The sequence below is a fragment of the Anolis carolinensis genome, chromosome 2 (genome assembly GCF_035594765.1).
Source record: "Anolis carolinensis isolate JA03-04 chromosome 2, rAnoCar3.1.pri, whole genome shotgun sequence".
Classification (NCBI taxonomy): domain Eukaryota; kingdom Metazoa; phylum Chordata; class Lepidosauria; order Squamata; family Dactyloidae; genus Anolis; species Anolis carolinensis.
Genome location: NC_085842.1, coordinates 82,112,838 through 82,129,289, shown reverse-complemented (window position 1 = coordinate 82,129,289; position 16,452 = coordinate 82,112,838). Strand labels below are relative to the sequence as shown.

At 43.6% G+C, this 16,452-nt stretch overlaps 1 protein-coding gene across 3 annotated transcripts; it reads right to left on the bottom strand.

Moving 5' to 3' along the window:
- Window positions 1-647: 647 nt before the first annotated feature.
- Window positions 648-14,208, bottom strand: cish (cytokine inducible SH2 containing protein). Of its 3 annotated transcripts, none has more exons than XM_003217562.4 (3): window positions 13,419-14,208; window positions 4,641-4,870; window positions 648-3,395 (listed from the first exon to the last, which is right to left on the bottom strand). In XM_003217562.4, exons 1-3 carry the CDS (start codon window positions 13,463-13,465, stop codon window positions 2,899-2,901), a joined length of 774 nt encoding a protein of 257 aa, XP_003217610.1. In that variant the 5' UTR covers window positions 13,466-14,208; the 3' UTR covers window positions 648-2,898. The 3 variants fall into 3 exon arrangements, 2 of the variants coding, with proteins under 2 accessions (XP_003217610.1, XP_062826153.1); XM_062970083.1 differs by lacking the exon at window positions 13,419-14,208 and adding an exon at window positions 8,039-11,534; XR_010002664.1 differs by lacking the exons at window positions 648-3,395; window positions 13,419-14,208 and adding an exon at window positions 8,039-13,411 and having other exon boundaries at window positions 4,784-4,870.
- Window positions 14,209-16,452: the final 2,244 nt, after the last annotated feature.

Genomic DNA, 16,452 nt, shown 5'->3' with positions numbered 1-16,452 from the left:
TCCTGCATGGGAGGGGGTTAGATTGGATGGACCTTGTAAACACTTCCAGCTCTGATTCTGTGATTCTATGACTCCATCTGCACTGCCATATAATCCAGTTTCTGAATCCAGATTATCTGTTTTGAACTGGATTATACGGCAGTGTAAATCCAGCATAAGTTCCAGGAAAATCATTATTCACAGAAATATATGTGGATTTCCCCCACAAAAGAAATGTTTCTAGCACAGGGAACAGTGTTTTATGTGCAGAGGACAGAGTGGGTGTTGTGCTTAAATGATATTGCAGAATAATGTCCCCCCAAGCACTGAGAGGTGTTTAAACACAGAAAGATAGCTGCTAAGAAATATTTGCTGTCTAAAAAGGTAAGATTTGCAAGTGTTGTGTATTACACTCTCTAGTTTCAAACATATGGATTCTAAACCTTTTTCTGTGGTCCTGGCATTAAACATGTTGTTGAATACTTTTTCTTGTGGCTTTTACTACTTTCCAGTCCATTGAAATACGATGGTAATGTTGAGGTAAGGAGGTCAATGAAGTGGTTAGGTCCAGGAAGTTCAGCAGACAAACTTGCTAGAATTCCAATACCTAAAAGTTCAGCATTGTGAAAGGCTTCTTCTGCATTTGGGAAAGAAAACTTTACCACATGTTTATATTTAAAAATAAGATTTATTGTATTTTGTTTTGTTTCGATATATTTTCTTTTCTCATTCATTTGCTCTTGCTCTAGCACCTGCCATAGTACATAAGTGGCGAGAACTCATTGTTCAACAAACCAGATACCACACACGCACACATCCTCCAGCAATTATGAAAGTAACCAAAAGAAAAACAGAAATAACAAATGCTGGGATTGGGGTGGGGGGGACATGAAAAGAAAAGGACAATGACTAAATACAGCAGGTCATGTTAGATTGCTGATAGGAGCACCTTGCTCCTAACATTTCCTTCAGGTTGCCCTGGGATTTCTACTTCCCCAACCTGATGTCTTCCACATGTGTTAGATTATTGCTGCCAGCATGGCCACTGAGGAAGTCTGGTCTTAATCCTTGCTTTTCACCCTCTATCATAGTAGAGGCATCTTTCTCAAACTCAGCCATAGGCCTATAAAAGCAGGTATATCCATTGACTGTCCTAGGAAATTAAGACATTTAATGGAAGACAACCGAATTCTTAGACTGTATGAACCTTCCATCTTAAGAGAATGCATGGTAGCCAATGTCCATTGGGGATGGTGGACAAATGAATGGAGTCACCAAAAGCACAATCATGGGGTCACTAGAGATGGGAGCCAACGGCATCTAGTTTGCTACCTCACCTCTTCTCTTGAAAAGCTTCCCAATACATTGAACTGCCCTTCTGGTTCAGAAGGTGAGCTTAAATGAGAGGTGCTACACCTCCCCCATACCAATCACCCTGAATGAGTCTGAGGAAGGAGTGGAAAGCAAATTAACACCAAGGGGTTATCTTACTCTTAAACAGTCAACCCTGGTGCATTCACCTCAACCCTAATAAATACAAGTTAAACAAGGACTGGTTGGATATTGTGTACAAACAAGATGGACAATTCTTTCTTGCTTTCTTGGCCCTTTATAAAAGATGCAGCATCAAAGTTAGTAAGTGTCCATAGGTCAATTTTATGAAAGCAAGAAAGGATTTTAAGGAAGTAATTCCCCTAAAAAATCCAGTATAAAAATCAAACACCAATACTGGATTTAGGCCACGATTCAAAGCTCCACAAGCAAAATAGGACTGGATACAATAGGATCCTGTTCTGATCCTGTTCTCCATGGTGAATCACCATGGAACTAACAGACTGATGTAACAATGGCATAACATTCAACTGATTGGCTGACACTAGTGAAATAATGGTGAGTGGGGAGGTGCCTGGGTTTTGCTACTTCCCTCAGCAAAGGAAAATAAACAAAGATGTGTTGCAGCTGCAATATAGTAGGAATCACCTTTATAACCAATAGTCCGTGTGTGATCATCCCACCAAAACATACCCTTAAGTTTTGTGCGACAGGAACTCAGGAACCATTTCCTGTTGTTGGTTTGAGAGCCAATCAGTGGGATGTCATGCAACAGGTTAATACTGGGAGCCTTCTCTTCAAAAGGGAAATGGAGAGAAAAGATCCATTTTGATTTAAGTCCACATTCACTCAGGTGAGCAATTTCATGGTAGGGATAGGATCCCTATCCAAACTTCTCCAACCAGATACTCATCAACCAGTTCAATAATGAGAAGTGAAGTCTAAATTGTCTAGAGGGCCCCCGCTGGGGAATACTACAATACAGCATTGCAGATGATGGAGCAGGCTTCCAACCAGGCATCTTAACTGAAGTTCACATTCAGCTTCCCCCATATACATACATACACAACTTAAGGCTTCAGTCTGAGTCCTTTTCTAATAATGTAGTTTGGAAAAGGAGAATGAAGTAAAAACAATCTAAATAAGAAGCAGTTGGGGGGAGTATACCATGGGTATAAATAAACAACAGTAACAATGCCTGAACATTCCTGGTGTGATGGTGATTTTGAAATTCAAGTAGTGAGCATAAGCTGGGAGAGCTTCCTCCCAGCCATAATCAGAAAGAAACAGAGAAGCCCTGAGGTTTGGGCACTGGAATTTTGTACCACACACACATTTCACTGGAAAAAGCAGTGTTCCCCATGGTATGGGAATGGAATAGGATAGCTGAGGGGGGAAGGAGAGTAACAGGAGTGAACATAAGATATGATCTCTTCTAGTAGCCACTTATTTGCTGTGCTCACAGAATAACATGGCACCATAGTGGCTCAAAACCACACCACTGTCCCCTCTGTATTTGAGTTTTTTTATTTATTATAAAAATATTTTTGTTGTCCATCTGAGGCAAAACTAAAATGAGCAGTGTCCTCAAAGCCGGAAAGGGTATAGTTTCAAATAATCTTTCATTCTCTTTGGCAGAGGCAACTGTTCTGTTTCTTCAGTAGATCTGTTGATCTGAAGCCGGCAGAGGTGCTGCAAGCTGGGAGCACCGTCCTTGCGACCAAGTGGCCGGATGAGTTTCAAATGTACCGCTGAGGCCACCATCTCCTTCTGTAAGGGAGGCAGAGGAGCCGGGTAAGGGGCCTCACTCTTGCTCTCCACAGTGCAGGAAAGAACGTAATGCTGGATAAGGCTAACCACGTCTGGGAAGGCCAGAATCCGAGGCTTGGAGAGGCAATTGGAGTCTAACCGGAACTTGCTGTCAGCATATTCTATGCGCACATTGGTGGGGCCTCTGTTGGTCTTGACTGAAAGGGTGAATAGGTAGCTGGGGTGGGTGCTGTCCCGTACCAAGAAAGTGCCCTCAGGTGTCTTTTGGAGCTGCTGCTTAGCTTCACTGGCTGTGATAGAGCCCCAGTACCAGCCTGAAAGAAAGTTCAAGAGTAAGGAGAGGTTAAGAATCACAAGGAAAACATACAAACTTGTCACAAAGCGGAGGCAATGGCAGAGATGGGGAAGGAAATGTCTTGATATTTCCTACTATCAGTGAATTCAGACTGACATCTCACATCTCCTTTATTACCACAACAATCCTGTGAAGTAATCAAACCGAGAATCCTGTGAGGAAGATTCATGGCAAGAATTTGAATCCATCTCCCACTATTTCAAACTTAATCCCTATCATCATCACCATCATCATCATTTGTTTCCCTCAACACTGAGGCTTGAAGTGACTTACAAAAATATAAGCTGATAAGATAAAAACAAGTACAGTATATGTAAAAATGCACAAAATGCTATAATTAAAGTATCTAGTCAGCCTTCAACAAAAGTGGGTTTGACTTCTGCTGATTTGATTAATATAGGAACTTGTAGGTTCTCTAGTAGGACGTATAGTGGAAACTGACCACAGTCCCATGGGAGAATCTAGAGATTCCTAGAAAGGTATTTTCTCAGGTGAAAAAGTACGGGCTTTTAAAATAAATTATGGGTTTTCCACTTTTGCAGGGGTCTTGTGACCTTAACTCCAGCAAAGGTGGCAGGCTAAAAAAAAATAATTCAGCACGCCCATTAAAACTGAGAAGAAAAACAGTAAAGCAGGCTATAAAAAGTCCTTTCCTTATAAACAGCCAGATTCCCAAAGCTTGCCTAGACAAACAAGCCTTTACCTGCCAATGGAAGGATAGGCAGTTAATCTGAACAGTGCTTTGGGAAAGGGAGCTCCAAAGCCTGGATGTCACTACCAAGAAGGCCTCCTTCTATATTTCCATCAGTCTTGTGAGAGTTATTGGATGAGCTTCCCTGAAGATCATATGATCCTGCGCAGACTATCATTTGCCTGACATTGAACCCTTGTAAGAATGCTAGTAAGGCCTGTTCTCCCTTCTGATTCATCTCTTCTCTTGCCATCTTTGGAGATATGCATGGGAGTAATTTCTCTTCTACAGCCACATTTCCATATTCCACCATGCAGAAGACCCTGATTTCAAGAGCTGGAGGCAGAGGCTTGGAAAGATGTAGGATTCTTTGGCTACAAATCTCAGAATCTTCCCTCCCTATCTGCCAGCAGAAGTGGTGCTATGCCTGTGGAGCAATTCTGGGAGTTGCATCTTCCTCAAGACAATTTCTCTAAACTTGGGGCAAATGGGGGTGGTGTAGTGGACCCTTACCAGATTCACGCAGGTATGAAAATGTTTTAGCAATGCAGAGGAGGTCTTCTTCTGGGTCTCGTGCCTGAAGTGGCTTGCTCTCAAGTGTGGGTGCCACTGAGGGAGGAGGAGCAGCTTCATCTTGGAAGGGCACAACTGGAAGAGGCTGCATGACCTGCTCTGACACATTCACTGTAAGGCCCCCAAGCGACCGCCTCCTGATCTTCTCCTCTGCCAGCAAAGGATGGGATCTGAAAGAGAAGAGAATTTTGGGTTATTTTTATCCTACCCAACACCAGGTTGCATCATCACACTACTGCACTAATGTGTTATGCTACCACATACTGTGTTGCATAAGCAGATTCCTATGCAAGTTCTATCTAGAGAAAGAGGAAAAGAAGATCAAATCAAGTCACTTCTGCTGCAGTCGTTAAGCATACTTATTTGAGAATAAATGCAAGTGAGACCTTCCTTTGAGCAAGCATACATTGGTTTGTGAAATTAAGCACACATCTAGTACCCACTGCTGGATAGGGGACAACCAATAGTATATGTCTACTCGCAAGATCCTTGCAACATTCATAAAAAGTACTCTAAACTTTGGATATTGAGATGGAAAAATATCAGCAATACCATCTCCATAAAGAGCTAGAGACTGAAGGAACAGAACTAGCAAAAGAACAGAACTAGCTAAAGAACAGATGTCAGTGTTGCCTGAATTTGGTTCAACTCAGCATTGTCTCCTTTTCTCCTGCCAATTACATACACCACTACCCATTTACAACTGGCTCCAGGACTCTGGATGTGTGTATATGTCTTCAAGTTAATTTGATGGCAACCCCATAAAAAGACTCAGATGGCTTTGCTAGTTCCTTTCTCTGAAATGTAGCCTACAGCTCATTGAGAACAAGGGGAGAACCTTCTTGGTGGCTGCTCCCAGGCTATGCAACTCCCTCCCTACAGAGACCAAGATGGCTCTCCTTCTCTTCTTTTCCTAGCAAATATTTTTCTCTAATTCTGTCAGGAATTGACTGTGATGGGTTGTGCTGTTTTGTTGTTGCTTCTAATATTGCCTTCCAATGGATTATAAACAGTTGTCCAATTTAGGGGAGGACGAGGATGTGGGATATAAACAAAATAATTCAGATAATAACCCAGTGGGGTTTCAGTGCCTTCATTGCTTTAAAGAGCAATATTTTAAAAAATTTAAAAGTGATATTTGTATAAAATTTTAAAATTCACTGTTACTTTGCAGATATTGGCCTGAACTAGAGTAAGCCAATCAAATCACTATTTACACTCAGCATTCAACAATTGATTCAATGGGTTTACTCTAGTTGGAATTAAACAATTGAATTGAAATACATGCATTCTGTTTTTACTTACATTTTCTAACACTCATTATACCTGAATAATGGATTTAACTGTAAGGAGGGGGGCATCACGAAAACTATTAATACACATAAATAAAAATGTTCCATATTAAACTAAGTTTTACCATTATTTGTGTGCTCACATATACTACTAAGACAATAAGCCAGGCACAGTTTCTTAAACTACTAAACCACTGTTTCATGTATTCCATTCACCACCACCCCTTTTAATACAAAGAAATTCCCCTTCAAAAATAGATAATAATAAATAATAAAATAATAATAAAACTTTATTTCTATTCCTCCTTATCTCCCCAAAGGGACTCGGGGTGGATTCCAACATACAACGACAAACATTCAATGCCTTCACGAAAACCGGCAAATACCGACATAGAATCCCAGAAAAGATAGACACTAACAAATATAGATTTATTCTTTCTTTGTAAGCCCAGAAATGTAAATGAGGTTTTCGCACTTTGCAGAATGTCAGGAACATGGTGGAACAGAAATGAAATGTGCACTCCTCTCTGACTTAATGTGGTTTCAAATAATCATTTGCAGTGGCAGTGGGGCAGCATGGTTTGAGATCAGTGGCCCCATGATGCCTCCACAACCACAGGGACTGGCTGCCCTCTGTTCGCTTCAAGCAAGGTGACTGCTATCAAGCTTTAACAGCCCTTTTGAACTTAATGGAGCCGCAGGGAAGGGCACAGTAATCCTTGTCTCAGTGGGTGGTGAAAGCTAGGAAACCTGCTCCCAAAGAACTGCCACACAGTATGTTTTAAAGCATCTACTACACTGCATTTATGTGAACTACCCCTCACATTTAAAAGAAATGGCTTATCTGAACCTAAACATTTGCTAAAGTAAGACATGCTGGATATTGCTGGTTGCATTGGGAAGGAAAAACAACAGCAAAGGTACAATATCCGTTCCTTTAATAGCAAGGGATTGAAAGAACAGAATTGACGTTAAGAGACAAGATTACTTTTCCTCTTGAATTTGGATCTGTTTTTGCCACATGTAGGCCCAACCTTGTTCTTCCTCCCACCAGTTACATGCAGCAGCACCCAATTCCAGCTGGTAGTGGCCAATAACATCCATCAGATGTTATTAGCCACTTGTTTACAAATTCTAATTTACTATTCTTTCAACCACAGTTCCAGTTAGTACTGTCTGGGATACAACAGCTTTCAGCATTGTTTAGCTGGATGCCCTTGCTGGTTAGGGATGTGGGATTGGGAATTGTTGTCCAAAAATTGAGCATTTCCTAGCTTTACTTTCAACATTTTCCTTGACAAAATGCTTCTTGGCAGAGGGTTGGACTGGATGGCCCATGAGGTCTCTTCCAACTCTATGATGCTATTATTCTATGCAGAATGGAGCAGGCACACATCTTAAAGACACATTTGCAAATGTCCCAGTGCCTGCATGAGTGTGGTTGTTGTTGTCTTTTAAAGTCAGGTTGATTGTATGTAGTATCAATAATGCCCTAATGAAGCCAGGGGATAAAATTTTATATATCCCATCCCATCTTTGTTCTGCTATCTCTCACTTTGTAGAATCTCATCCTGCTATCTTTTAGATTAACCCCATTTACTAGTAATAAAAATTAAGTACTAAAATTTGAACTCAGTACTGTATCTTTATATTCATAAAAATAAAAAGCTGTTGTTCTTAAATGTACTGCCACGTTTCATCTCCCCCCCCCCCCACTTCCTTCCTCCTTTTTATGCTGCAAGAGACTAACATGTCTACTTTGAAAACTACCAGTTAGTACTGAAGGTTTCCAATGAGCACAGGAAAAGCATGCATGAAGTAATATCACCCACAAAGCCTCTGATTTCATCACTATTTTTAAATAACAATTTAACAAGTTCTGAGCAGTAACCTTTTGTATCTTCTTAGAAGGGAAATGCATGGGAATTCAAAAACCACATGTGGAATGCACTCACTGGCAGGAGATAGAGCAGCAAACCTGACTCACATGGCAAACAAGTATTGCTAGAAATCTACAAAGACAGAAAGGTTCACATTGGCCCTCACCTCTTCTCCATAACCATGGGGAAAAGACCTTCTTGTGCAATGCAGGATCAAGAACAAGTTCTATGCTCAGCATCTCAACAAGGCTAAAATCCACAGTTTTTCTGAACTGAGGCCTTTCAGCAAAAAACAACCTATCTTAGCTTGACTTCTGAGCTTCATTATGTCTTGTGTAACCACTTGGCTCTCCAAAGTAGGTGTGATACCAGCTGGCAAATCCTGATAAACAGTACTTTGCACAGCAGTAAATGACTAAACAAGGTAGGAAGAAAGTTCCCAGTTCCAAATTCTGCCAGTTCAAGTCAAACATTGGACTTCACATTATTCTATTTTAAAAGTAACCTGTAAAGGCTGGCATTTCCTTCCTAAATTCTTTGGGAAATAATTTTTTTGAATTCCCAGTCAAAACTAATGCATGGATCAATCTTTTCCTCATGTTGTTGCACTCCTACCAAAGGAAGGATGCATTCTGTCCAAACATATTTGTCCTCAATAGCTTTTCTGTGATGAGGAGGAGACAGAACTGGAAGTACTGGGGTAGTGTGATGCGTCCTAGAAATATCTTATTTCGGTGTACTAAAAGCAGGACAAGGTTATTTTGACTACAGATCCCAGAATGCCCTGACCATCAGGGTGAGAAACCACATGGACTGGATATGTTGAACTCCAGAATTAACTTTTTCCAAGCTCTCATGGATAGTGATAGATTTCCTTGGAAATGTTGTGATTGACGCATTTAGATATTTTGGCCTTTGGCTTAATCCCATAATCCCCATGCCCAAGAACATCAAGTGAATATGCTTGCAAATACTAATCCATCATATACTTTATCTCTCCTGTTCTTGTCTCTACCTTCTACTTTCTCTATTTCAGATTTTAAGCTCCTTGGGGGAGCTACTTGGTTTATTTTCTATAAGAAAAGTATAAAAGGTTCCAAGTATATTAATGACTCTATATAAATAAGTGAAGTAATAAAAATGTTACTGTCCCCTCCCCATCAGTTCCATGGAAATTGTGTTCCATAATTTCTTGTTAGTAACCAAACCTTAAAGAGGACAAGAATGTAGTAGCTGCTGAATCCAGTCCTAAAGGCATCAAGAAGTTTATGTTGGTAGGTTTCTTTCCTTTAAAGCATTTACTTATATGTGGCTTCACTATGTAGAAGTTACAGAACCAGATTTGTGCTCCCTGGCTGTGGAAATGACTACAGGACAATTAACTGAGTTTACGCATCCCCTCCTATATAGTATTACTAACGTTTCTTGGTGTCACTTCGTTCTGTGTTCCACTGACTCCATCCAACTACTGCTGCACTGCAATTACTCTGACAGAAATGACTACAGGACAATTAACTGAGTTTACGCATCCCCTCCTAAAATCAATAGCCGGCACGGTATAGCGGTTTGTGCATCAGACTATGAGCAGATATTCCCTGCTCAGCCATGGAAAGCCACTGGGTGATCTTGGACAAGACACACACTCTCAGCTTCAGAAAAGCCCATGATAAATTTGCTTTAGGGTTGCCATAAGTCAGAATGACTTGAAGGCATACAACAACCAGCCCTGGATCACAGCTACTAAAACAGTCACTGTTGGCCCTAGCAGTCACTAGTCACAATCTTCTCCTTGCCAAAGAGAGAAGAGGGCATATGTTACTACAACACACTTTATTTTCTGGATTAAATAAGTACTTGGCAAAGCACTCTTTGAGCCAGAGGTCTCCCCTTACAAGAGAGAAACACAAAAGATTTGAAAGGGAGACACTATTTGTTTTAATAACTTGTTGGGGTGAGTGGGAAGAGATCAAACGCTGTTATAAAAGTCCAATAATTCTTTCTCAGGTATTGCTTGTATGGTTCAAAACACATTATCCTAGCCTCTTTTTAAACCATTCCCACCTGCCCTTTTGTCTCGGAGAGCAGTGGCCTCGGTGTTTCATTTTTAGGATTTTCTCTGAATACCTCCTTGAGGAAACAGGCATTCTGTTCTCTGTTACAGGTGAGGGGGCAAGACAGCAAGAAAGAAGGTATGAGAGTGTGTGGGTGACAGGCAGCAAAGACACCAACCAGGAGTACAAGAGAGACAGGTGCATAGTAAGCTGGGGAACATTTTTTAGTAGGTGTAGAAGCACGATACAACAGATAGTGATCTTAACCTAGGCATGTGGATTACAGCAGTTATTTCCTAAAATTTATCACAGGGGGAAGCAAAGGAGAATCATAGCCATGGGGCAGGCTGCTCAATACTAGTAACAGCAAATAATATTAAAAACTTACTGCAAAAGAAGGGGTTTCAAAACACAGTGCATCAGCAAAAGAACTGAGGTTCAGAAGTTGTCTACACTGCAGAAATCAACTGATTTAATCTTCAAACACTCTCTTCTCAAGATATGTCAAGAACTGTTGTGGAAGGGAGTGGTTCTCGAGTCTTTCGCCCTCCAGATATTTTGGTCTCGGTTTTACAATTCTCAACCAGCATGACCGAATGTAGGCATGCTGGGAGCTGAATTTCCTGGAAAAGCACTGTTTGAGAATTACTAGATGACAGAATTCTCATTGCCTCTCTATAAATCTCAGGATTCACGACAATTAAAATTATATGAAATCAGTATAACTCTTACTGTGCAAATACGCCCCATTTTTTTCAGAAGATAGTGTTGGGCTATAGAGGTACAAGCACCAAGAAGCAGCTCAGTGGATACCACAAAGCCACCTCTATCTTTCAATCTACATTGCAGCAGAACAAAAATGGCTTCTAAACAATACATAATTCTAACTAAGGTATGGGGCCCAGAGGCCATGCATGTGAGGAAAAAAATTAAGCTTAAAGAACAAGGCAGGAATCTGACAGAGATTACTATGGTCAGTTGAGTTAAAATGCAAGGTAATGTGCCATACACGTCTACTCTAGAATAAGCTTACTTCTGAAATAAATAATATGCTTCATGAGAAAGCACCATATCCCCGCTCACAGAGTCCTGTGTGTTGACGAAGGCTTTCATGGCCAGAATCACTGGATTGCTGTGAGTTTTCCGGGCCATATGGACATGTACCAGAAACATTCTCTCCGGACGTTTTGCCCGCATCTATGACAGGCATCCTCAAGGGTTGTGAGGTCTGTTGGAAACTAGTCAGATGGGGTTTATATATCTGTGGAATGATCAGGGTGGGAGAAAGAACTCTTGTCTATTGGAGGCAGGTGGGAATGTTGTCATTGAATCATAGAATCATAGAATAGTAGAGTTGGAAGAGACCACATGGGCCATCTAGTCCAACCCCCTGCTAAGAAGCAGGAAATCGCATTCAAAGCACCCCCGACAGATGGCCATCCAGCCTCTGCTTAAAAGCCTCCAAGGAAGGAGCCTCCACCACGGCCCCGGGGAGAGAGTTCCACTGTCGAACAGCTCTCACCGTGAGGAAGTTCTTCCTGATGTTCAGGTGGAATCTCCTTTCCTGTAGTTTGAAGCCATTGTTCCGTGTCCTAGTCTGCAGGGCAGCAGAAAACAAGCTTGCTCCCTCTTCCCTATGACTTCCCTTCACGTATTTGTACATGGCTATCATGTCTCCTCTCAGCCTTCTCTTCTGCAGGCTAAACATGCCCAGCTCTTTAAGCCGCTCCTCATAGGGCTTGTTCTCCAGACCCTTAATTATTTTAGTCGCCCTCCTCTGGACGCTTTCCAGCTTGTCAACATCTCCCTTCAACTGTGGTGCCCAAAATTGGACACAGTATTCCAGGTGTGGTCTGACCAAGGCAGAATAGAGGGGGAGCATAACTTCCCTGGATCTAGACGCTATTCCCCTATTGATGCAGGCCAGAATCCCATTGGCGTTTTTAGCAGCCGCATCACATTGTTGGCTCATGTTTAACTTTTTGTCCACGAGGACTCCAAGGTCTTTTTCGCACACACTGCTGTCAAGCCAGGCGTCCCCCATTCTGTATCTTTGATTTCCATTTTTTCTGCCGAAGTGAAGTATCTTGCATTTGTCCCTGTTGAACTTCATTTTGTTAGTTTTGGCCCATCTCTCTAGTCTGTCAAGATCGTTTTGAATTCTGCTCCTGTCTTCTGGAGTGTTAGCTATCCCTCCCAGTTTGGTGTCGTCTGCAAACTTGATGATCGTGCCTTCTAACCCTTTGTCTAAGTCGTTAATAAAGATGTTGAACAGAACCGGGCCCAGGACGGAGCCCTGCGGCACTCCACTTGTCACTTCTTTCCATGATGAAGACGACGCATTGGTGAGCACCCTTTGGGTTCGTTCGCTTAGCCAATTACAGATCCACCTAACCGTAGTTTTGTCTAGCCCACATTTTACTAGTTTGTTTGCCAGAAGGTCGTGGGGGACTTTGTCGAAGGCCTTACTGAAATTGGTCACGTTGATTAGCATTTAATAGCCTTTCAGCTTCAAGGTCTGGCTACTTACTGCCTGGGGGAATCCTTGGCTATCAGTATTGTTAAAACCTCTAAAATCAGGTCAGTAAATAAAGAACACAATTCAGAAAACAGATGAATTTCAGACATGAATCAATCAGGACCAGCTAACACCTTATTCAATGCTAATCAAGGTGTCCAACTGCAACATTCACATGTGCCTCAAACAGACAAAAGTTATTTCTCCCACTCTGGACTTTTCACAAATATATAAACCCCTCTTGCCTAGTTTCCAACAGACCTCACAACCTTTGAGGATGCCTGCCATAGATGCAGGTGAAAGGTCAGGAGAGAATGCTTCTGGAACATGGCCATACAGCCCGGAAAACTCACAGCAACTGGAGTCCTTTCCAACATAGCTGAAATTCGCTTCCCATAGGTACCCCGTTCTCCTTTGCAAAGGAATTTGAATTTGCTCAAACAAATTCGTTTCCCTTCTTTTAAAAAAAATATAGATCGTGCTGCCTCTGGATGGGGCAGGCTAGGTTTCCCAAGATGAGGGGAAAACGCCTGTTGTTTTGCTTGGAGTGAAAACTCACACAAAGGGTTTGAGATCCCCAGGAAACATTCGCTCCCTTCACAAACACCAGGCGTGGGCAAACTTGAGCCCTCCCTCCAGGGGTTTTGGACTGCAGCTCCCACCCTTCCTCACAACCTCAGGCCCTTTCCTTTTTCCCCTCAGCCGCTTAAGCGTCTCCTCCTCCTCCTCGCTTAAGTGGCTGAGGGGGGAAAGGAAGGGGCCTGAGGCTGTGGGGAAGGGTGGGAGTTGAAGCCCAAAACCCCTGGAGGGAGGGCCCAAGTTGGCCTAGACCTGTTCTATACTAACTTCCCCATCATGTTCTTATCCCACCAAAGCTCCAATCCAACCCCACAATAAATAATAACAACAACAATAGGCTCTTTGGGGTTTGCCCAAAGGGCCATTCGGTGTGAAAGGATCCCGCCTGCCTTCCTTACCCTTGAACACAAAGGATCATGTCCCTCCAGGACCAAGGAAAGAGCATCCAGGCGCCAGGGAACCGCGGGATCTTCTCTTTTCGTTCCTTTGTTTCCAAACTCAATCGGTGGGAAAGTCTCCGAGAGAAGACCGGATCGAGAGACCTTCTCGAAAGCACCTGGGAGACCTCTCCCAAAAAGGGAAGGTTAACTCAAGACACAAACAAACACAAGCCAACAACTTGAGGTATCCAGAAAGTCTTCCTCCGGCAAGAGAGGAGCTGAAAAACGTGCCTGGTTCAAAAGAGAGCGGGAAGAATTAAAAATGACCTTTAAAATGACCAGATTTGTATATAAATATATTTTCCCGCCGGCTTTTAAAATCGCCAGTGTGAAAAGAAAATCCGTGAAGGAAAAAACAGGAATAAATAGCTCTGGAGAAGCCCTCTCGCCATAGAGATGAAGGAAGGGCTGACTCCCCTGCGGAGCGAGCGATCTGCCCCGACGCCGACGCCGACGCTGAAGCCACTGGGAGAGAGAGCGAGAGAGAGAGCGAGTCAGGAATCTTTTGTTTGCTGCCTTTTAAGCTATTCCAGGAAGTGCCGGATTCCAGGAATTGTATCGCACTCGCATCACGGTTCCGAGAGTAACCAACGCGCCACGCCGAAAAGGGAAGTATAAATAGACGCGCCCCCCCCCCCCCCTTGCAAGTGGGTCAAAAGAGAGCGCCTGTCCAGGAAAACCGACAGGGATCGAGACACCGAGCGCGCGTTTAAAGGCGATCAGGAGGAACCGTGGAGGCGGGGGCTCGGTGCGGAGGCTGCGCTCGCCGGCCAACCCGTTCAAGGAAATACCTTTGATGGATTTCCAAGAACTTTCCAGGAAAGCGGGGCTGGGCCGGAGCGAGCGGCCAATGGGAGGGGAGGGGGCGGGGCCCGGCCTCGGAGGCCAGCCAATCCGAGGCGGGTGACGCCAAGATGCTGCCAGGAGCCGAACTGGGGCGAGCGTGTGCCAAGGCTGCCCGGCAGAAGCGAGGAAAGGGCGGGGGGAGCCCAAGGAGGGGCTCTTGTGCCGGCAGGACTGATGGCCTGAAGGTTGGGTTGCTGGCCTGAAGGTTACCGGTTCGATGAGCTCTCTCTGTCAGCCCCAGCTCCCCGAGTGGGGACATGAGAGAAGCCTCCCACAAGGATGATAAACACCAATTATCCAGGCGTCCCCTGGGCAATATCCTTGCAGACAGCCAATTCTCTCACACCAGAAGCGACTTGCAGTTTGTCAAGTTGCTCCTGACACGAAAAAAAAAAACCCAAGGAGCAGGAAGAAATATGTGAGGGGAAGTCATAGGAAGGAGGGAGCAAGCTTGTTTTCTGCTGCCCTGCAGACTAGGACGGAACAATGGCTTCAAACTACAGGAAAGGAGATTCCACCTGAACATTAGGAAGAACTTCCTCACTGTGAGAGCTGTTTGGCAGTGGAACTCTCTCCCCCGGACTGTGGTGGAGGCTCCTTCTTTGGAGGCTTTTAAGCAGAGGCTGGATGGCCATCTGTCGGGGGTGCTTTGAATGCGATTTCCTGAAAAGGAAAGAGCCCGAGGCTGTTAGGAACTGTGGAAATTGAAGTCCAAAACACCTGGAGAGCCCAAGTTTGCCCATGCCTGATATAGACACATAAACATGATAACACTTTCCCCCATGATAACACTTTCACACTTTCAGGAGTGATTTTCCCTTCCAAAGGATAGATAATTACACTCACTTGCAATGCTCCCCCCCCCTTTGTAACTATGAGTCGTTTGTAAGTCAGGCAGTGTCTGTATACTAGGCTTGCTCAAATAATTCGTTTTCCCCGTTTACCGTTATTGATTCGTTATTTTCGGATTTTTTGAAGCAATATTGAATCTTGGCTGTCCACACGCCTGGATATCGCGGTTTCGAACCGCGATTGGCCGTTTTCCGTAATGGCGCCTTTTTTTTCGTTTTTAAAAAATGCTTTGTCAAATCATCCAAACTTTTTTAAGTCCACTGGGGCAATCTAGTGTGTTGTTTGCCCCTTGTAGCCAATCAGAGAGCACGTTTAACCAGGGGGAGGGGCTGGTAGGACGTGCTTAATGAAAACAGCGTGCACACGCCTCGTGGCTCAGTCGCACTGGGACTTTTGGAGAGGGTGGAAGGGTAGATTCATTGGTGTAGGCAGGCAGGAAACATTGCTGCGTCACAGCATGGCTGTGTGAAGACCAGGACAGGAGAAAAGGTGGGGTGGTCTGTGGCTGAGTTTGGTGGTGTGGGTCTTAGGTCTTTCTATTTGTTTTGTTGTTGCAAACTTGCAAAGGGCTGTCCTGTGGGTGTTTTTCCTGTTCAAAATACAACTCCTTTTGGGGAAAGAAAAGCTTGCCTTTGTGCCTTGCCTTCCTTGTGTGTGTGTCTGCCAGGGACGCTTTGAAAAAGAGTTGCATATCCCATCCTGTTCAAAATACAACTCCTTTTGGGGAAAGAAAAGCTTGCCTTTGTGGCTTGCCTTGTGTGTGTGTCTGCAGGGACGCTTTGGGAAAGAGTTGCATATCCCATCCTGTTCAAAATACAACTCCTTTTGGGGAAAGAAAAGGTTCCCTTTGTGGCTTGCCTTGTGTGTGTGTCTGCAGGGACGCTTTGGGAAAGAGTTGCATATCCCATCCTGTTCAAAATACAACTCCTTTCGGGAAAACAAAAGCTTGCCTTTCTGCCTTGCCTTCCCCTGGGCTACGGGTGTGTGTGTGTCTGCAAGGGACGCTTTGGGAAAGAGTTGCATATCCCATCCTGTTCAAAATACAACTCCTTTTGGGGAAAGAAAAGCTTGCCTTTCTGCCTTGCCTTGTGTGTGTGTCTGCCAGAGACGCTTTGGGAAAGAGTTGCATATCCCATCCTGTTCAAAATACAACTCCTTTCGGGAAAATAAAAGCTTGCCTTTCTGCCTTGCCTTGTGTGTGTGTCTGCCAGAGACGCTTTGGGAAAGAGTTGCATATCCCATCCTGTTCAAAATACAACTCCTTTTGGGGAAAGAAAAGGTTCCCTTTGTGGCT